We start from the raw sequence: 19351 nt of genomic DNA, 5'->3' as shown, positions 1-19351 counted from the left end.
AACCCATCAGGACCACTGAGTCCAACCCATGGAGCATCCCAACTTGAGAGAAACTCGTACAGATCATTGAGTCCAACTCACAGAACACCCCAACTTGGAGGGAACCCATCAACACCATCAACTCCAACAACACAACTCCGTATTTCCACACCGGCAAATAACTCCGAGAAATACGCTCAAGTACTTAAAGTACTTCCAATTTTATTTATTATTATTATGATTTTTTTGAAAGTGCTTTTTTTTTTTTTTTAGCTTTTTTTTTCTTTTTTTTTGTAATAATCTTCCATAGGGAAACCCCCGACTTCGTGATGTCCCTCCTATTGCGAGCCGCGCGTATCCGACACACCCATGGCAATGAGTCACGTCGCTCCCCGGAGGTGCGAGCAGTTTGGTGAGGAAGTCTGAAGATCCTGAGAGTATTTCCATTGCTGCTGGTCTGTAACCAAAGGGGGGGAAAAAATAGTGCATTTCACTACGGACAAACCGAGTCAGAATCGAGCGATGCCGCTGCCTTGATAACCAGAGGTGTATGCTATAAAAGAACCGGTAAAAAAACCTTGTAAATCACACACTCATCTTTAATATCATCGAAAGAAAATAGTTAAGAATGCGAGAACTGTTTTACAGGTTAAAAAAATATCTTTGAAACCATCTGATCTTAAAAATAGACAATAGTAGTGAGGCTTAAAATACAACCACTCGCATCAAAAATGTTCCCAAAGCAGCACCACCGCCCCGGGGGCCGTTAGGATAACGGGTCGGTCGTTAGGAACGTGGTGTGGGTTGTAGGGGTCACTTTGTCACCATCCGAGTCCAACACAGCTTTCCCTTTGCTGGAGGATGCCGAGCATTCCTGGTGGGAGCCCTCGGTGAGCTTGGAGGTGGAGCGAGCCATCGAGCCGCCGTGGCTCCCGTTGGTCTGCGAGCAGACGTTGCTGACCTTCGCTGCCTTGTTTTTGTGGTGGTTGTTGTACACTTTGTACTTCATCAGGAGGATGAAGATGAAGACGAGCACCGACGCCACGATGATGCCCCCGATGATGATGATCATGGTGCCCCCGAGGAACTGAGCGTGGAGGGACCGGCACTGCTTGTACTCCTCTTGGGTGGTGAACTGCACGCAGCCGATTACCCTGGTTGCAGTCAGAGATGTCAGCCCGTCGTCGTACACGGCCAGGACGCAGAGGTCGTACTCACGTCCTGCAACCAGATCAGTCAAGAAGAAGGATTTACTAGCAGCTGGGATCATCCTGGAAGAGAGAATACGTACAGTAAACATCCAAACGGGTCAAACCTTCGGATTCCTCTTCAGTCTACTCGCTGGCAACCGGCCCGCCGCCACGGGTTGGAGATGGATGGGCTTTAAGGTCCCCTCCAACCCCATCTTCTGGGATCCTGTGGTTTTGTGGCCTTGGAGGTCCCTCCCGACCCAACTGTTGGAGGATCCCATGGTTCTATGACCCTTAAGGACCCTCCAACCCAACTACTGTAGGATCCCATGGTTCTGGGATTCCTAAGGTTGCTTCCAACCCAACCGTTGGAGGATCCCATGGTTCTATGACCCTTAAGGACCCTCCAACCCAACCACTGTAGGGTCCCGTGGTTCTGAGATCCCTAAGGTCGCTTCCAACCCAACCATTGTAGGATCCTGGGGTTTTATGACTTCTAAGGTCTCTCCAACCCAACCACTGTAGGATCCCGTGGTACTATGATCTTTAGAAGCTTTTCCTCCCCAGCCTTTTGAGGACTTCATGATTTTATGATCTTTAAGATCCCTTCCAACCCAACCATGGTAGGATCCCGTGGTTCTATGATCCTTAAGTTCCCTTCAACCCAACCACTGTGGGATTCCATGGTTCTCTGATCCTTATTGTCCCTCCCAACTCAACCATTGTAGGATCTCATGGTCCTATGATGTTCCTCAAGGTTCCTCCCACCCCAACCATTATAGGATTGCACAGTTCTACCATCTTTAAGGTCCCATTAAAAAGGAAGGGGAAAAAAAATGAGTTTTTATACATTTCCAACCCAATTTTTAATGTGTTCAGGCTGGAAAGGAAGAAGAGCAGCACCTTATTGTGAAGGACATCCCCCAAATACACACACAGCCTCTTCAGTCAGAGGCACCAAATTTAATCAACTATAGCAAAGAATAAAAGAAGAAACCTCCGTGTCCGTGCACCATTCGTAGGAGCACCAAAGGAGGAGAGCACCAAAAATCCCTCCTGAGCTCCCTGGGCTCCATTTCAGCACCAAACGATCTCCCTGTGGGCGTTCTCCCCTAATTAATCCACATTTCCCCAAATCTTAACTGCTAATTGATGGTGGCAGCGTTTTGATCCGCACGGAGTGCAGCCACGTGCTGCGTCTAAGGGGTAATTAATTTGTTGGGTTTATTATTTTCTGCAGGAAAAAAATGGGTTTGGAGTGAAATCTGTACAGTGATTCATTTGTCACCCGATGACGTGAGCAGCTCTGAGTGTGTAGATAATGAGAAATTGAACCCAGTGCTAACGAATGGGAAGACTCACAACATCATCAACTGCTGGGAGGGGTGCAGTAAGAATTCCTTGGCATTCAGTGCCCTAAAATATATACTAACGATTAATTAGCAGGGAAGCAATTAATGATTCTGTGTTATTTCACAGTGGGCAGTCACAAGAGGTGGGCCAGAGGACTCTACGGGTTGGAGGATTCCAATGGTTGGAGGATTCTATGGGTTGGAGGACTCAGGGGTTGGAGGACTCCAATGGTTGGAGGACTCGGGTTGGAGGACTCTACAGGTTGGATGACTCTACGGGTTGGAGGGCTCCAAGGGTTGGAGGACCCCACAAGTCAAAGGAGTCCACGAGTGGAGGACTTCAGGGGTTTGAGGACTCAGGGGTTGGAGGACTCCGTGAGTGGAACGTTGCTTGAAAACCACAAAACCACCCCAAAAACTCAGAGCACCACGAGCAGAACAACAAACAGCACAAGGCACAAAATTAATGAGGGGATGTTGATGAGGAGCTATAGGTGGGAAACCCCATTTGGGGGCACTCTATGGAATTCCTGTCCATGGGGCCCATCTGCGAGAGGGAGGATTAATTGACAACTAATTATGCAAAGCACCATTTTCCCAAAATCCTCATAATTTGGGTGATTCAGCCGCCGCCGAGTGCTCGTTTTTCATCATGGTTTGTTATGGCGGGGATGACTCAGCAAAGAGGTCGGGATGGAAATGTGACTAATTACCATAACGAGCTACGTGTGGTGTGCGCCGTATCACAGCTGTGATGGACCCACGTGTGATGGAACAGAAAATGGGAGAATGGTTCAAAATCCGCCTCACCGCTCCTGAATGAAGACCAAAATCCTTCCCTTGGAATTCTATATTTTCAGCTTTTCCAAATGCAACACATTGGGGTTTTCAATACAGAACTGAGAAAAGAATTTTTCATCCCCCAAATAACTGCCTTTTATTCCAAAATAACTCTTTTTGATCCCCAAATAACTCTAGGTTACGTCTTTTCCTTTGAAACCCTTTGTGTTTCACACTCAAACAACGACAAAACGCAACAGAAATCCCCAAACTAAGATCCTGAAATAATAACAGCCCAACAACAACCCCAAAAAGAACAACCAAACAACAGCCCCAACACGACAACCCAACAACGACCCCCCAAAGAACAACCCAACAACGACCCCAGCACGACAACCCAACAACAACCACCAACAACAGCAACAACCCAACATGGCCCCAACACAACAACCCAATAACGACCCCCAAACCACCAACAACCCAACAATGACCCCCAACACAACAACCCAGTAACGACCCCTAAACCAACAACAACCCAACACAACAACCCAATAATGACATCCAAAGCAACAACCCAACATAAACTCCCAACACAACTTCAACCCAATAACAACCCCCAACGCAACAACCATAAAATGTCCCCCAAGCAACAAAACAACCCCAAAACAACAGCAAAAACCAACCAAATCCCCCCCCCCAGACAACAACCAACAACACGCCAGGCAACAACGAAACCCTGCAAGCAACAGCTGGAACAACACCCATTCAGAGATCAACAACCATCAGAACAACAACAACAGAACCCCCCAAACAACCATCGAAACCCATCAAAACAACAACAAAAGACAACCAAAAATCCCCAAAAGAACCAAAATTCACCCCAAATCCCCAGAACAACCCAAAAAATCCCCAAAAGGGACCAAAGATCCCCAAAACAAACCCAACAAAATGCACCAAAATGAGGACAAAAACTGACAAAAGAGCCCAAAAGTGACATAAACACAACAACTCCGTGCAGAAACGTATTTTTTCCCCCATTTTGATCCTAATTACTGATATTGTCATCAATAATTACTTATGATTCATCATTAATAACGCCGCCGCCCACAGGACGACGTTACGTGGTTGCAGTATTTAATTCCTTTATTTGATCCAACTCTGCCTTTATTTTTTTTGACCCAATTCTGTCTTTCTTTGACCCAATTCTGTCCTTTTTTGAACCCATTCTGTCCTTTCTTTTTTTGAACCGATTCTCTCATTTTTGAGCCCATTCTGTCACCGAGCTCACTCCGCTCATTAGAGGGATTACGGCACTGAGATCTGAACCCCCACAGAAGGTAAAAATGACAGCAAAAAGGCCATTTTAAGCACAAAACCCCGCTGCAAAAAATGTGTATTTTCACGGCGTTCGGTTCTAATGTCAGAAATTGAATAATGGGGCAGAAAATGTGGAATGACGCTATTTTCACACAAAACTCTGCGGTGTTTTGGGGGAATCAATGGGAGAAAATGGTTTTTTTCAGGGGGGGGGTGTTGGAGGATTCCAATGGTTGGAGGACTCTATGGTTTGGAGGACTCTAGGGTTGGAGGACTCTACAGGCTGGAGGACTCCAATGGTTGGAGGACTCCAATGGTTGGAGGACTCAAGGGTTGGAGGACTCTAATGGTTGGAGGACCCCACAGGTCAAAGGAGAACATGAGTGGAGGACTTCAGGGGTTGGAGGACTCATGGGTTGGAGGAGATTTTTTGCAATTTCCTCTGCATATCCCCAGATTTCCTCTAATTTTTCCCAATTTCTTCTGCAAATCCCCAATTTCCCTCTAATTTTTCCCAATTTCTTCTGCAAATCCCCAATTTCCCTCTAATTTTTCCCAATTTCTTCTGCATGTCTTCAATTTTCCTCTTAATTTTTCTCAATTTCCTCCGCATATCCCCATTTTTCCTCCAACTTTCCTCACCCCCAACTGAATATTTCACATTTTCCTCCAGCCTTCCTCACTCCCAACTGCACATTCCACGTTTCCCCCCAACTTCCCACTCTCCCACCCAAACTCTTCCCATTTTCCCTCGTCTCCTCACTTGCACAGCCATGGATCCGGGTTACCTGTAGACGAGGATCTCATCGGAGGAGCTGTTGTACTGAATCTGGAACATGCGGATCCCAGGGAGGTGCTGCTGGGACGGCCACTGGATGAGCGCGGAGGACGACGTCAGCTCCCCCACCACCACCGCCCTCTCTTGGGGCCCTTTTGTCTCGTTGGGGAAGCTCGATTTGGCTGAGATGAGGATGTCGGATGGGCCGTTCTCCGCCTCCTTCTCGCAGTTGGTGCTGTTGGCCAAGTTGGGGTATGGCGTCACCACCAACTCCACCGGCGCCGTCGATTCCCCGGCCGCGTTGGACGCGATGCAGGTGAACGTCCCCTTATCACCCAAAGAAGTCCCCGCGATATCCAACGTCCCGTTTTCGTACGACGTCGTCCTGGAGGTGTTGGAAACCAGCTTCCCATCGGGCGCGATCCAGCGGACGTAGGGGTCGGGGTCACCGACAGCTTTGCACTTCAAGGAGACGCTCTGCCCCTCACTCACCGCCACCTTCGGGGTACGGTGAGTGATCATGGGGGGCTCGCAGACAAATTCCTCCTCTTTGATGGACCAGAAGTACTTCCCCATCAGTTCCGGAGGAGAAGCACAGGTCTCCAAATCGTCCTCCCTGGTGAGACGCCTCAACCACACCAACTCGCAGTTACAGTGCAGAGGGTTCCCCCCAAAACTCAGCACCAATGATGTCAGTGGAGACCCTTTGGATTTGGCATAGACAGGAATCCTGGAAAAGAGAGGATCCGGAGGGATCTTCTTCAGCTTGTTGGAGGTCATGTCCAAACGGGCCAACTTGTGCAGGTTGGAGAAGATCCCCTCCGGGACAAACTCGATGAGGTTGTGGTCCAAGCTGACCGTGTTGACGTTGGAGAGCTTGGCGACCGTTTCCCAGGGAACGTTGACCAGATTGTTGTAGGACAGATCCAGGTCCTCGATGGTCTCGATGAAGTCGTCCAACGATCCCGGGGAGATGTAGCTCAGCTGGTTGTTGCTCAGGATCAAATGGCGGAGGTTAATCAACCCTTTAAAATGGTCCTCGTTGATGTACGTCAGCCGGTTGCTGTCCAGGTGCAACGCGTGGAGGCCCTTAAGATCGAAGAAGGCGTAAGGCATGATCTGACTGATGGTGTTCCTCGACAGCGTCAGGTGGATGAGGTTGGTCATGTTGGCAAAATCCTTCCGTCGCAGCGTGGTGATGAAGTTGTCCATCAGCCGCAGCTCCGCCGTCCTCCTGTCGATGCTGGGGGGCACGAAGAGGAGCCCCGTTTTGGTGCAGAGGATGGTGAAGGATGGGGAGAGGTTCTGACACATGCAACGCTTGGGGCACAGCATGGCCTTCACCGCCGCGCTGACAACCAGCAGGCAGACGAGCAGCCTGTCCATCGTAGGAGAAGGGCAGACCTGGGGGGAGAGCAGTGGGAACTGCTGTTATGGGGCTGCGTGGTGCATTCTGTGCCGTGTCTATGGGACAGTTTTGTAGGTTAGCGCCGTCCTTTCGGGTTTACGCCGCCGTTTTGTCTCTGTAGGGTTCTATCATGGCCGTCGTCGTTTCCTATTTACATCATCATCTCCTATTTATGTCATCGTTCCTATTTCTGTCATCGTTTTCTATTTATGTCGTCACTCATTTTGTATTTATGTCATCGTTTCCTATCTATGCCATCATTTCCTATTTTCCTCCATAATTCACTCTGTATTTATGTCATAATTTCCTATTTTATGCCATTATTTCCTATATTCCGCCACCATTTCCTATTTTATGCCATCATTTCCTATTTATTTTCCGCCATCATTCACTTTGTATTTATGTCATAATTTCCTATTTTATGCCATTATTTCCTATATTCCGCCATCATTTCCTATTTTGTGCCATCATTTCCTATTTTATGCCATTATTTCCTATTTCATCATTTTCTATTTATGTCGTAATTAACGTTGGATCCACGTCACCATTTTGGATTTGCATTGCAATTTTCCTTTGATGTTGTAAATTTCTAATTACATCATGAACAGGGGAGGAAAGGGAAAAATGGGGGAAAGAACTGAAGGGGGGAAAGAGAAAAAAATGGGGAAAAGGAGGAAAAAAGGGGGAAAGGGAAAGAAAAACAGTGAGAAAAGAAGGAAGAAAAGAGGAAAAGAAGGGAAAAAAATGGGGAAAAGGAGGAAAAAAATAGAGGGGAAAAAAGAAAAAGGAAAACAGGGAAAAAAAGGAAAAATTGGGAAAATCAAAACAAAAAAGGGGAAAACAGAATTTATGGTGCTGGATCCCATTCTGCTTCCACTATTCCTGCATTTCTCCCCACCACACTCAGTCGTTCTCAGTGCCGGTGATTAACAGAGGTGTAATTAACCAAAAATCAGAGCTCTGTGCAGTGCTGCAGTTCCCCCGGTTGGCCATTAGCAGATATTAATGGAATTTTAATGGGTTAATGGCCATCAGAGCCATGCTTGGCCCATTCTGCTGATAAAAAAAGTAATTAAGTGCTGCTAATGCAGAGCTGAAATTAATGATTCTGGAGCCCACAATGAGCAGAAGTGCCATTATCCCTAAAATGGCACGTCAAAAAAAAAAAAAAAGGATAAAAATGAAAATAATAATAGTAATAATTATTAATTCCATAACAATGGGACCACCCACAGATCTGGAGCAGAAGGGGAAAATTTTGCAACACCATTCCCTTTGCAATGAGTTCCCTTTGCAATGGATTTTCCTTTGCCATGGATTTCTTCTTGCCCCAAAAAGTTCCCCAAATCACCCAAAAATGCACAAATGACTGCAAAAATGCTCAAAACCCTCAAAAAATTGCACATAAATGATTATTTTTGCCCATTCTTCCTAAACCATTTCATTATTTATCCCACTCAGTCTAAAAAGTTGTATTATTTTTCCCGTTCTGTCTCAATAATCCCATCATTTTCCCCATCCTACCTCAAGAATTCCATTATTCCTCCCATTCTTCCTAACGAATCCAACCATTTTCCCCATCCTATCTGAAGAATTCCATTTTTTTCCACATTCTATCCAAAGAATTCCATTATTTTCCCCATCCTACCCAAAGAATTCCATTATTTTCCCCATCCTACCCAAAGAATTCCATTATTTTTCCAACCCTATCCAAAGAATTCCATTATTTCCCCCTTTCTATCCAAAGAACTCCATTATTTTCCCATTCTATCCAAAGAATTCCATTATTTTTCCCATCCTATCTGATGAACTCCGTTCTTTTCCCCGCCCGACTCCAAGAATTTTACTCTTTTTCTCCACTCTGCCTTAAGGACAACCCCTTTTCTCCCACTCTCCCCAAGGCTGTTTCCTTTTCTTATTTCCTTATTTTTCACTTCCACCACAGAACCCCTCAGCCAGCAGTGCCTGGAGATAGGAGTATTTTTAGCAGTGAGAAGCATTCGCTGCTGAGTGTCTGCAGTCCTCGTCAGCGCCCGCTGAGCGCTGGGAACAAATGTTTGTCTCCAAATATGTCCTTATTTTTTTTTCTGTTCTTTTTTTCTTCTTTTTTTCTTTTTCTTTTTGTTTTTTTTTTTGGTGTGTGTGTGTTTTCCTCCCCCTTTGCTTCTCCTTTCCTCTTCCCCTTTTTCCCTCTCCTTCTTCCTTTCCCCCTCCCCTTTCTCCTTCCTTCCCCTTTCCCTTTCTTTCCCCGCTCCTCTCCCATTTCCCTTTCCCTTTATACCCTTTCTCATTCCCCGCTCCTTTCCCATTCTTTTCCCCTTCCCTTCCCTTTCTTTTCCCCTCCTTTTCCTTCTCTTCTCTTCTACTTCCCCTTCCCCCTCCCTTTCCCCTCCTCCTTCCCATCTTCCATTCCCTTTCCTCTTCTCCTTTCCCCTTCCTTTCTCCTGCCCCTTTCATTCCCACTCCCCTTTCCTTCCTCCTTCCAGTCCCTTCCCTTTCCCCCTTTCCTTCTCTTTTCTTTTCCCCTTCCTTGCCTTCCCCTCCACTTCTCCTTTCCTTCTCCTTCCTGTTTCTCTCCTCTTTCCCCTTTTCCTTCCCCTTCCTTCCCTTTTCCTCTTCCCCTTTCCCTTCCTTTACCCCTTCCCCTTCTTTCCTCTTTTCCTTCCCCTTCCTTCCCTTTTCCCCTTCCCCTTCCCCTCACTCCCCCTTTCCCTTCCTCAACATGCTCTATTTATTTCCTCCCTCTCAAAGCGAGGTCAGCCCTGTGCCTCAGTACAACACACGCCATTAGCAGTTACCGAGCTAATTAAGCCATTAATCCAAACATCTGCACCCACCACGGAACCGCCTCCAGGAAATCTCCCAGTTGGTCTCAAGCAGATCCATCTGAACGCAGCAGATAGAAACCACCAGCTCGGCACACGGCCTCAAAGCCCCAAAAAGACATTTTTTTCCTGGCACGAAATCAATTTTTCTTGCATGACTTTGGTTCTTTTTCTCCCTGCATGACGGCGCTGTTTATGGTGTGGCATCGTGACCCAACAAGCTCGGCACCAAAGAAACCCAAGCTAAGCTGCACACAATAATCAGCAGCGCCCAAAGAATGCAGTGAAGTTTCAATAAATAGTCAATACCACCAAAAAAAAAATGAAGTTGCTTTGGACCCAATGGTCAACACCACCAAGAAGCCCAACTTCACCCACACCCAACACTCAACATCACCAAAAAATCCAAATTGAGATGGACCCGATGGTCAACGCCATCAAAAAACTCAACCCACGCCCAATAGTGAATATCATCCAAAAAATGAAGTTCAGTTGGACCCAGTGGTCAACGCCACCAAGAAACCCAACTTAACGCACACCCAATAGTCAATACCAACTAAAAGAGTCAACTTCAGATGGACACAGGAGTCAATGCCACCATGAAAACCAACTTAAGATGGACCCAATGATCAACGCCACCAAGACACCCAACTTAACACACACCCAATATTCAACACCATCAAACAGACCCAAGTTGAGATGAACTCAGTGGTCAGCACCACCATAAAACAGAGCTTAACCCACACCCAATGGTCAACACCACCAAAATACAGAACTTAACCCCCACCCAATGGTCAACACCACCAAGAAACCCAACTTTACCCACACCCAATAGTCAACACCATCAAATAGACTCAAGTTGAGATGAACCCAATGGTCAACACCACCAGAAAACAGAACTTAAGATGGACCCAATGGCCACCACCACCAAAAACATGAAGCTGAGATGGACCCGATGGTCAACACTACCAAGAAACACAGGAATAAGAGATGGAGGACAGCAAGAAAGTCCCAAAATCTGGATTTTAGGATGGTTTTGGATCTGTCCTCATGGATCATAATTTATAGGAAGAAGAGCTGGAGGACAATCGGAATCCCCAAACTCTGGATTTTAGGATGGCTTCAGATTCGGCCTCGTGGTTTGTAATTTCTTGGAAGAAGAGGGGGAGGACGATAAGAAAACCCCCAAAATTCCAGATTTGGGGATTTTTTTTTTCTGATTGTATACAGTGTTACAGGAGGAAGAGATGGAGGAAAATAAGGAAATCCCAAAACTGTGGGGTTTAGAATGGTTTTGGGTTCCTCCTGGCTCTTCGTAATGAACCCGGGGCTCCCCCGTGGCCCCCCAGACTCAGGGCTGCACAGAGCCCTCGTTAGAGGGCAGCCCAATTAAAAACCACGAAAACCATCATCGCTGCTGACCACCCTAACGAGCTGCTCCGTAATTAAAGTGGTGCATTAAAACATCACCCGTTGCTGTTCTGCATGGAAGGGAGATATGAGGGCAACGCTACCGCCCTGCTCTCAAGACAGAATTAGTTAATCACCTTGCGAATTAGAGATGGCTTTAATTACAGCTGGTGTGTCCTCATTATCCTCCTACCACGCCAAGACGTCCTTAGTTACGCTTTTTGTTCTTTTTCTTTCTGTTCTTCATCTTTTTTTTTTTTTTTTTGGTTCCTAATCCTTTTGTTCTCCATCCTTTTGTTCTTAATCCTTTTGTTCCCATTCTTTTCGTTCGTGTTCTCTCCTATTTTTCCAGCCTTTCCCATTCTCTCCATTTCTTTCCCATTCTCTCCATTCTTCCCAACCCTTTCCCATTCTGTCCATTCCTTTCCCATTCTTTCGGTCCTTTCCCATTCTTTCAATTCCTTTCCAATCTTTCCCATTCTCTCCATTCTTTCCTATTCTCTCCATTCCTTCCCAATTCTTTCAGCCCTTTCCCACTCTTTCCATTCCCTTCCCATTCTCTCCAGTCTTTCCCATCCTTCCCAATCTTTCCTATTCTCTTAATTTCTTTCCAATTCTCTCCAGTCTTTCATATTCCTTCCGTCTTTCCCATTCTTTACACCTTTCCCATTCTCTCCAATTAATTTCCATTCTCTCCAATCCATTTCCATTCTTTCCCGTTCTCTCAGTTCCTTTCCTATTCTCTCCAATCTTTCCCACTCTTTCCATCTTTTCCATTCTCTCCAATCCTTTCCTATTTTCCCCATTTCTTCTCCTTCCCCATTCTTTCAATCATTTCCCACCCTTCCCTTCCCTTCCCTTCCCTTCCCTTCCCTTCCCTTCCCTTCCCTTCCCTTCCCTTCCCTTCCCTTCCCTTCCCTTCCCTTCCCTTCCCTTCCCTTCCCTTCCCTTCCCTTCCCTTCCCTTCCCTTCCCTTCCCTTCCCTTCCCTTCCCTTCCCTTCCCTTCCCTTCCCTTCCCTTCCCTTCCCTTCCCTTCCCTTCCCTTCCCTTCCCTTCCCTTCCCTTCCCTTCCCTTCCCTTCCCTTCCCTTCCCTTCCCTTCCCTTTCTCTCCAATCCTTCCCACCATTTCCATTTCCCACTCCTTCCAGCCCTTTTTCCCCCAATCCCTTCCTATTATATCCTCATTCCCATTACTTCATCATCCTCTTCTCATTACTTTATTGCTCTTTCCCCCCTCGTCCTCTCATTCTCTTCACTTCATCCTATTTATCCTTATTTCCTCCCCTCCACAAAACACAACGAAAAAGGCCCAGACAGCCAATACACCCAAAACAACAACAACCACCACCAATTTCACACCCCTTAACGACCCCTTACACCGACATTAACACCAACGAGAAGCAAACTCCACCCCACGGCACACGCAGCCACGCTCCCTTCCCATCCCAATCTGCTCCCAGACCAACTCGGGCTGCCGAAAAGCAGAACAGTTCCCAACTCCTCCCATTAAATATCACGATATCACAAAATCTGCATCGCCAAATCCCACCCCGCAGCCGTCACAGCACAGAACCGTATCGATATGTGCAGGAATAGGAAGAAAACCCAACGTTTTCCATGCAACCTGCTTGGAACCTGCATGGTTTTGGGGTCAAAGGAGCCCCGCGTCACATCCTGGGCTCGTGGGCTCCCCCTCCTTTTCCCACCGATGCCAGGATTTAATTGCAAGGGGCAATTAAAGCGGATTGAAGAAATCACCCCGCAATGGGCAAACAGAGCAGCGGTGCCAGGCAGGGGGCAGAGGGTGAGGCTGAACACCGACACCCCCTCATCATCCTCTTTGCAGGAGCATCCGGGTCGCAGACCTCGGCCACGCAGGCGGGGCAGACAGGTCGTCGTTCGCCGTGGTAATTAGCGCTGTTGATAACGAGGGCGAGACCCCGAGCGTGGGAAGGGCGGCGGAGCAGAAATCACCGAGGTGCTCTCATTAAGAGCCATCCGGGGTCACTTCGAGTGCTGCCTTTGAGTGGGAGGAGGAGGAGGAGAAGCAGTAATGAATCCCTCCGAGGGAAATCCCTCCGTCCTCCCCCAACAACGCGGAGTCAGCGGGGATGGCCGAACCCCCCATCATCTCAAGGAGTGCCAATTTACCCCCCAAAAAAGGCAGAATTTAAGAGCTACTTCAGCTCCTGGCCGACAACCCATCGCCATCCGCCACATCTGCTCAACAAATCACTGAGTCATTAAGGGGGGAAGACCCCCAGGGTCGTTAAGTCCAACAGCTGAGCCCTCACCACTGCCCTCGTCGACCCATCGCCACCACCGTTCGTTCGTCAGCTCGTGGAATCGTAGAACGGAGCCGTGGGATTGTTGTTTCACTCATAAAATCATGGAATGGTTGAGGTTGGAGGAGACCTCCGAGGTCACCGAGTCCAACCACTGACCCATCACCGCTGCGTCCATCCGTGACATCGTGGGATTGTGGAACCACTGAGGATGGAGGAGACCTCAACCACCATCAGGTCCAACCACTGACCCGTCACACCACGTCCACTCATAAAAACATGGAATTGGGGAATCAGTGGGGCCGCAAAAGACCTCCGAGAACGTCAGCTCCAACGGTTGACCCATCGACTCCATCCACTGACCCATCACCGTTGTGTCCGCTCATTAAGGTTGGAGAAGACCTCCGGGATCACCGGGGTGGTAAAGTGGGACCCAAGACCCAGCACAACCCCACCACAACCGCAGTGAACTGCAGCACAGTTAATATGGCACTTTGTTGGGTTGGTGGTTGGACTTTGGGATCTTGGAGGACTTCTCCAGCCTCAAGGATGCCATAAGTCCATGATGTTATGAATGGATGATGGTGGCGGTGGGTCAATGGATGGTCTTAATGATCCCTGAGGTCTTCCCCAGCCTCAATGATGCCATAAGTCCATGATTTTATGAATGGATGATGGTGGCGGTGGGTCAATGGATGGTCTTAATGATCCCTGAGGTGTTCTCCAGCCTCAATGATGACATAAGTCCATGACTTTATGAATGGATGATGGCACTTTGTTGGGTTGGTGGTTGGACTTTGGGATCTTGGAGGTCTTCTCCAGCCTCAATGATGCCATAAGTCGATGACCTTATGAACAGACACCATGGGGGTCAGTGGATGGAGCTGATGATCTCTGAGGTCTTTTCCAACCTCGGCGATGCCATAAGTCCATGATTTTATGAATGGATGATGGTGGCGGTGGGTCAATGGATGGTCTTAATGATCCCTGAGGTCTTCTCCAGCCTCAATGATGCCATAAGTCCATGATTTTATGAATGGATGATGGTGGCAGTGGGTCAATGGATGGTCTTAATGATCCCTGAGGTGTTCTCCAGCCTCAATGATGCCATAAGTCCATGATTTTATGAATGGACACAGTGGCGATGGGTGAATGGATGGAGCTGATGATCTCAGAGGTCTTCTCCAAGCATAGCGATTCCCCAACCCTACACTTACCCTCACCCCACACACCCCAATCCCCCCGGGGCCACATATGAGGTCCATAATCTTTGGGTCTCCATAGAACGCCCATAGATTTGGGGGTCTCCATATAATGCCCACAGTTTTGGGGTCTTCATACAGCACCCATGGATTTGGGGTCTCCATACAACACCCATAGTTTTGGGGTCTTCATACAACACCCACAGATTTAGGGGTCTTCATATAATGCCCGTAATCTCTCAGTCTCCGTATAACACCCACAGATTTGGGGTCGCCATATAATGCCCATAGATTTGGGGTCTCCAAATAATGCCCATAGATTTGGGGTCTCTGTAAAACAACCATAGATTTGGGGTCTCCAAATAATGCCCATAGATTTGGGGTCTCCATAAAACAACCATAGATTTGGGGTCTCCATATAAGACCCACATTTTGGGGGTCTCCATACAATGCCCACAGTTTTGGGGTCTCCATAAAATGCCCACAGTTTTGGGGTCTCCATACAACACCCACAGATTTGGGGTCTCCACATAACACCTATACTTTTGGGGTCTCCATATAATGTTCACAGTTTTGGGGTCTCCATACAACACCCACAGACTTATAAAAACCCCAAAGTCATCAGCCCCCATATAATAATACCCCAAAACCACCCAATCCTATATAATAACACCCCAAAATCGCCAGATCCTATATAATAACACCGCCAGCCCATATAATAACACCCCAAATTCACAGCTCATATCTTATAAAACCCAAAAGTCATCAGCCCCCATATAATAACACCCCAAAGCCACCAGCTCATATAATAATGCACCGAAGCCACCTGGCCCTATAGAATAACACCCCCCCAAAATCACAGCTCGTATACAGTAACATCCCCAAATCATCACCCCATGTAATAACAGGGCCCCAAAGTCACCCACTCCTATGCAATAATGCCCCCAAATCACCAGCCCCTATATAATAACACCCCAAACTGACCCGCCCCTATGTAATAAGAACACCCCAGTCCCCACCCCATATAGAATAATGACCCCAAATCACTGTCCCATATATAATAACAGCCCCAAATCCCGGCCCCATAAGCAACCCCCCCCCAAATCTCTACCCCATATAGAACAGCACCCCTAAATCTCTGCCCCCCAAAGTCCCCACCCCATATAGAACAGCACCCCTAAATTTCTGCCCCCCAAAATCCCCACTCCATGTAGAACAGCACCCCAAAATCTCTGCCCCACATCCAACCCCAACCCCCCCAAATCTGCATCCCATACAGAACAGCACCCCAAAATCACCGCCTTTTCTCCCGACCCCAAAACAGACCATTCTGGGGATTATTTCCCTATAATTCTCCTCAAGTTGCCCATTTTGGGATCTTTTTCCCCCAAAACCCCCACAACCCCAAACTGCCCATTTTTGCCATCCTTCCCCGACTCCCCCTCAATCCCAATGACCCCAAAACTGCCCATTTTTGGCATTTTCCCCCAGAATCGTCCAGATGTCAAAACTGCACAGTTTTGGCATTCTCCCCCCAAAACCCCACGACCCCAAATTGCCCATTTTTAGCATTCTTTTCCCCCCAAATTCACCCATTTTGGGGATCTTCCCCTCCACAGCCGCAGCGCTGCCGGCGGATCCCCCCCACCCTTTTCCCCGTGCCGGGAGCACTGCTGACAATGACACTGCAATTTATCAACCGTGGGGCAAAGGAAACCACAAGGTGAAAAACGAATCGGAAATAATTAAAAAGAATTTAAAATATTCACTCATTAAAACAATTAAAGCCACGAAAGGGAAAGAAAGAAAGAATAAAAAATATTAAAAAAAAAACCCAAACATCAGGAGGATAACCCCCCCCCCACCCCCCCCCTCTCGAATCCTTCATCTCTGCAGGAAACGGCAAGGTGAAAAATGAATTAAAAATAATTAAAAGGATTTTGTAATAATCACTGATTAAAAGAATGAAAGCCACGAAAGGGAAAGAAATAAAACTAAAAATATATATATAAAAAAAACCCCAAACGATCAGTTGGATAAATCCGCCCCCCTCCCCACCCCCCCGCAGCCCCCCCAGCCTTCATCCCCACCGTCATCATCGGCGGAACAGCGCCTTCATCCCCTCGTCCTCATCTTCATCATTGGCCCCATTCGTTATTGCCATTCTCATCTTCATCCCCATCCTCCTCATCCTCGTCTTCACCATCTTAATTAACCCTACCCCCACCCTTCTCCTCCTCCTCATCTTCATCCCCACCCTCCTCATCCTCACCGTCTTTCTTAATTAACCCCACCCTCCTCATCCTCATTTCCATCTCTGTCTTAATTAACCCTATCCTCACCCTCTTCCTCATCTTCATCCTCATCCTCCTCATCCTCCTCTTCACCATCTTCATTAACCCTATCCCCACTCTCATCCTCCCTCTCATCTTCATCGCTTCATCTTCGTCCCCATCTTAATTAACCCTATCCTCCTCTTCCTCATCTTCATCCTTGTCATCTTCACCATCTTAATTAACCCTATCCCCACCCTCACCCTTCCTCGCATCTTCATCCCCATCCCATTCCTTCATCCCCATCCCCATCTTCATTAACCCCACCCCCCTCCTCTTCCTCATCTTCATCCCCATCCCCATCCCTTCAGCCCTTCCTCTTCATCCTCAGCCCCAACCCTTCCTTCATCCCCATCCTCCTCATCCTCACCTTCATCCCCACCCCCACCTCTTCATCCCCATCCTCCTCCTCATTGTCCCCATCCTAATTAACCCCATCCTCACCCTCTTCCTCTTCCTCATCTTCATCCCCATCCTCATCCTCCCCACCACCACCAGCAGCTTCACCCCCCCCTCCTCCTCCTCATCTTCATCCCCACCCTCTTCACCACAGCCCTCCTCCTCCTCCTCGTTACCGTTCTCATCTTAATTAACCCCAATTAACCCTTCCCTCCTCAACCCCCCCCCCATCATCATCACCTTCATCCCCACCCCCCATCCTCCTCCTCATCCCCTCACCTTCATCCCCATCATCCTCATCTTCATCTCTATTAACCCAAATTAACTCCTCCCTCCCCACCCCCCCCCCACCATCACAGCCTTCATCCCCCCCATCCTCCATCTCTTCCCTTCATCTTCACCCCCACCCCCCATCCTCTTCCTCCTCACCTTCTTCATCCCCACCCCATCCCCATCATCTTCATCTCAATTAACCCCAATTAAGCCCTCCCTCCCCATCCCACCCCCCCCCACCACCTTCATCCCCACCCCCCCATCCTCCTCCTCACCCCTTCACCTTCATCCCCACCCCATCTCCACCACCAAAACCTTCATCTCCACCCTCATCATCCTCACTCTCATCTCAATTAACCCCAATTAAGCCCTCCCTCCCCATCCCACCCCCCCCACCATCACAGCCTTCATCCCCCCCCCATCCTCCATCTGCTCCCCCCACCCCCTCCCCATCCCCACCATCACAACCTTCATCCCCATCCCCCCCTCATTAGCAACCTATTCCTAATTAACCCCATCACAAGCAGCCCCCCCCCCCCCAAACTCCCCCCACCCACGAGCATCCCTTCACCCCCCCATACCCCCCCCGCTCACCTGCCGCCCCTACCCCCGGGGCTCGCCCCGCTCCGTCCCTCCGCCTCCGCCCATCGCTCCGCACCGCTCCGCACCGCTCGGAACCCCCCGGACCCCCCCGGACCCCCCCCGGTACCGCCGGAGCGGAGCGGAGCGGAGCGCTCCGCGATGCCGCAGCGCCGCGCCCGCACCGGGAGGCGGGGCCAGGCCGAAGCCACGCCCACCTGTCTCCCAGACCACGCCCACAACACGCCTACAACGCGGGGGCGGGCGAGGAGGGCGGGGCTTGGTATAGACCCCGCCCACTACCCCTATTCACAACACGGGGTGGCCGCACTGGGGGGCGTGGTCATGTGTAGGCCCCGCCCACTCTCCAATAGGCACAATGGCGAGGCGAATGTGGGGGCGTGGCTTCCTGCTGACCACGCCCACTTCCCCGCTCACACCGCAAGCGGGTCGAGAGGGGGGCGGGGTCTGGCGTAGGCCACGCCCAAAAACACTGCAGCATCGGTGCGTGTTTGGCGGAGCTAAGGGGGCGTGGCCGCTAGACGACCCCGCCCACCGCCCCACCCCCAATATTGGCGGAGCTAAGGGGGCGTGGCCTTTGCGTTGGCCCCGCCCACCACGCAGCTGTTCTAAACGGCGTGCCAGAGGAGGGGGCGTGGCTTAATCGTGACCCCGCCCCCGGCCTGCGGTTATGGGCGGGGCTTCACCTTGGCCCCGCCTACAGCGCAATTACGGGGGGAAAGTCCTAATGAGGTGCGGGTGGTGCCCGTAATTGGTCATTATCTTAACGAGGTGAGGAATCAGCCCTTGATTAAAAGGGATTATGTCTTAATTACAGATTAACAATTAATTACAAAGGGCCATGCCTTAATTAGAAGAGCTTTTTTTTCCTCCTTTGATTGGGATGCCCCTTAATTATAAGGGCTTATACCCCAATTAATGGGATTACCCATTTGTTAGAAGGGGTTCCCTTTTAATTATAAGCGTTTTATCCCCAATTAATGGGATTGATCCTTAATTATAAGCATTTTTCCCCACTATTACTGTGTTTATCCCTTTATTATAAGGATTCCCCCCCCAATAATGGGATCACCCTTTAATTAAGAGCATTTTTTCCCCTATTAATGAGATTACCCATTAATTTGGGGGCTATTTCCCCCCATTAATGGGATTACCCATTAATTAAGAGCATTTCCCCCCCTTACATTGGGATTACCCATTAATTACGAAGGTTTCCCC

The 19351-nt window shown here is 48.7% G+C and overlaps 1 protein-coding gene across 3 annotated transcripts; it reads right to left on the bottom strand.

Moving 5' to 3' along the window:
• Positions 1-181: 181 nt before the first annotated feature.
• On the bottom strand, positions 182-18305 carry LRFN3 (leucine rich repeat and fibronectin type III domain containing 3). Of its 3 annotated transcripts, none has more exons than XM_015302716.4 (3): positions 18128-18305; positions 5407-6800; positions 182-1250 (listed from the first exon to the last, which is right to left on the bottom strand). In XM_015302716.4, exons 2-3 carry the CDS (start codon positions 6780-6782, stop codon positions 746-748), a joined length of 1881 nt encoding a protein of 626 aa, XP_015158202.1. In that variant the 5' UTR covers positions 6783-6800; positions 18128-18305; the 3' UTR covers positions 182-745. The 3 variants fall into 3 exon arrangements, with proteins under 3 accessions (XP_015158202.1, XP_423347.4, XP_025000258.1); XM_423347.8 differs by lacking the exon at positions 18128-18305 and adding an exon at positions 16619-16769; XM_025144490.3 differs by lacking the exon at positions 18128-18305 and adding an exon at positions 16619-16769 and having other exon boundaries at positions 182-1200.
• Between the last annotated feature and the right edge of the window lie 1046 nt (positions 18306-19351).

This window comes from Gallus gallus, chromosome 38, assembly GCF_016699485.2.
Source record: "Gallus gallus isolate bGalGal1 chromosome 38, bGalGal1.mat.broiler.GRCg7b, whole genome shotgun sequence".
Classification (NCBI taxonomy): Eukaryota; Metazoa; Chordata; class Aves; order Galliformes; family Phasianidae; genus Gallus; species Gallus gallus.
This window is presented reverse-complemented; position numbering and strand designations above follow the sequence as displayed.

Bases quoted from the DNA above. Each gene is read 5' to 3' on its own strand.
- LRFN3 (XM_423347.8), bottom strand. The intron at 1,251-5,406 runs GTAACCCGGATC...TCTCTCTTCCAG, and splicing joins GATGAGATCCTCGTCTACAG to GATGATCCCAGCTGCTAGTA.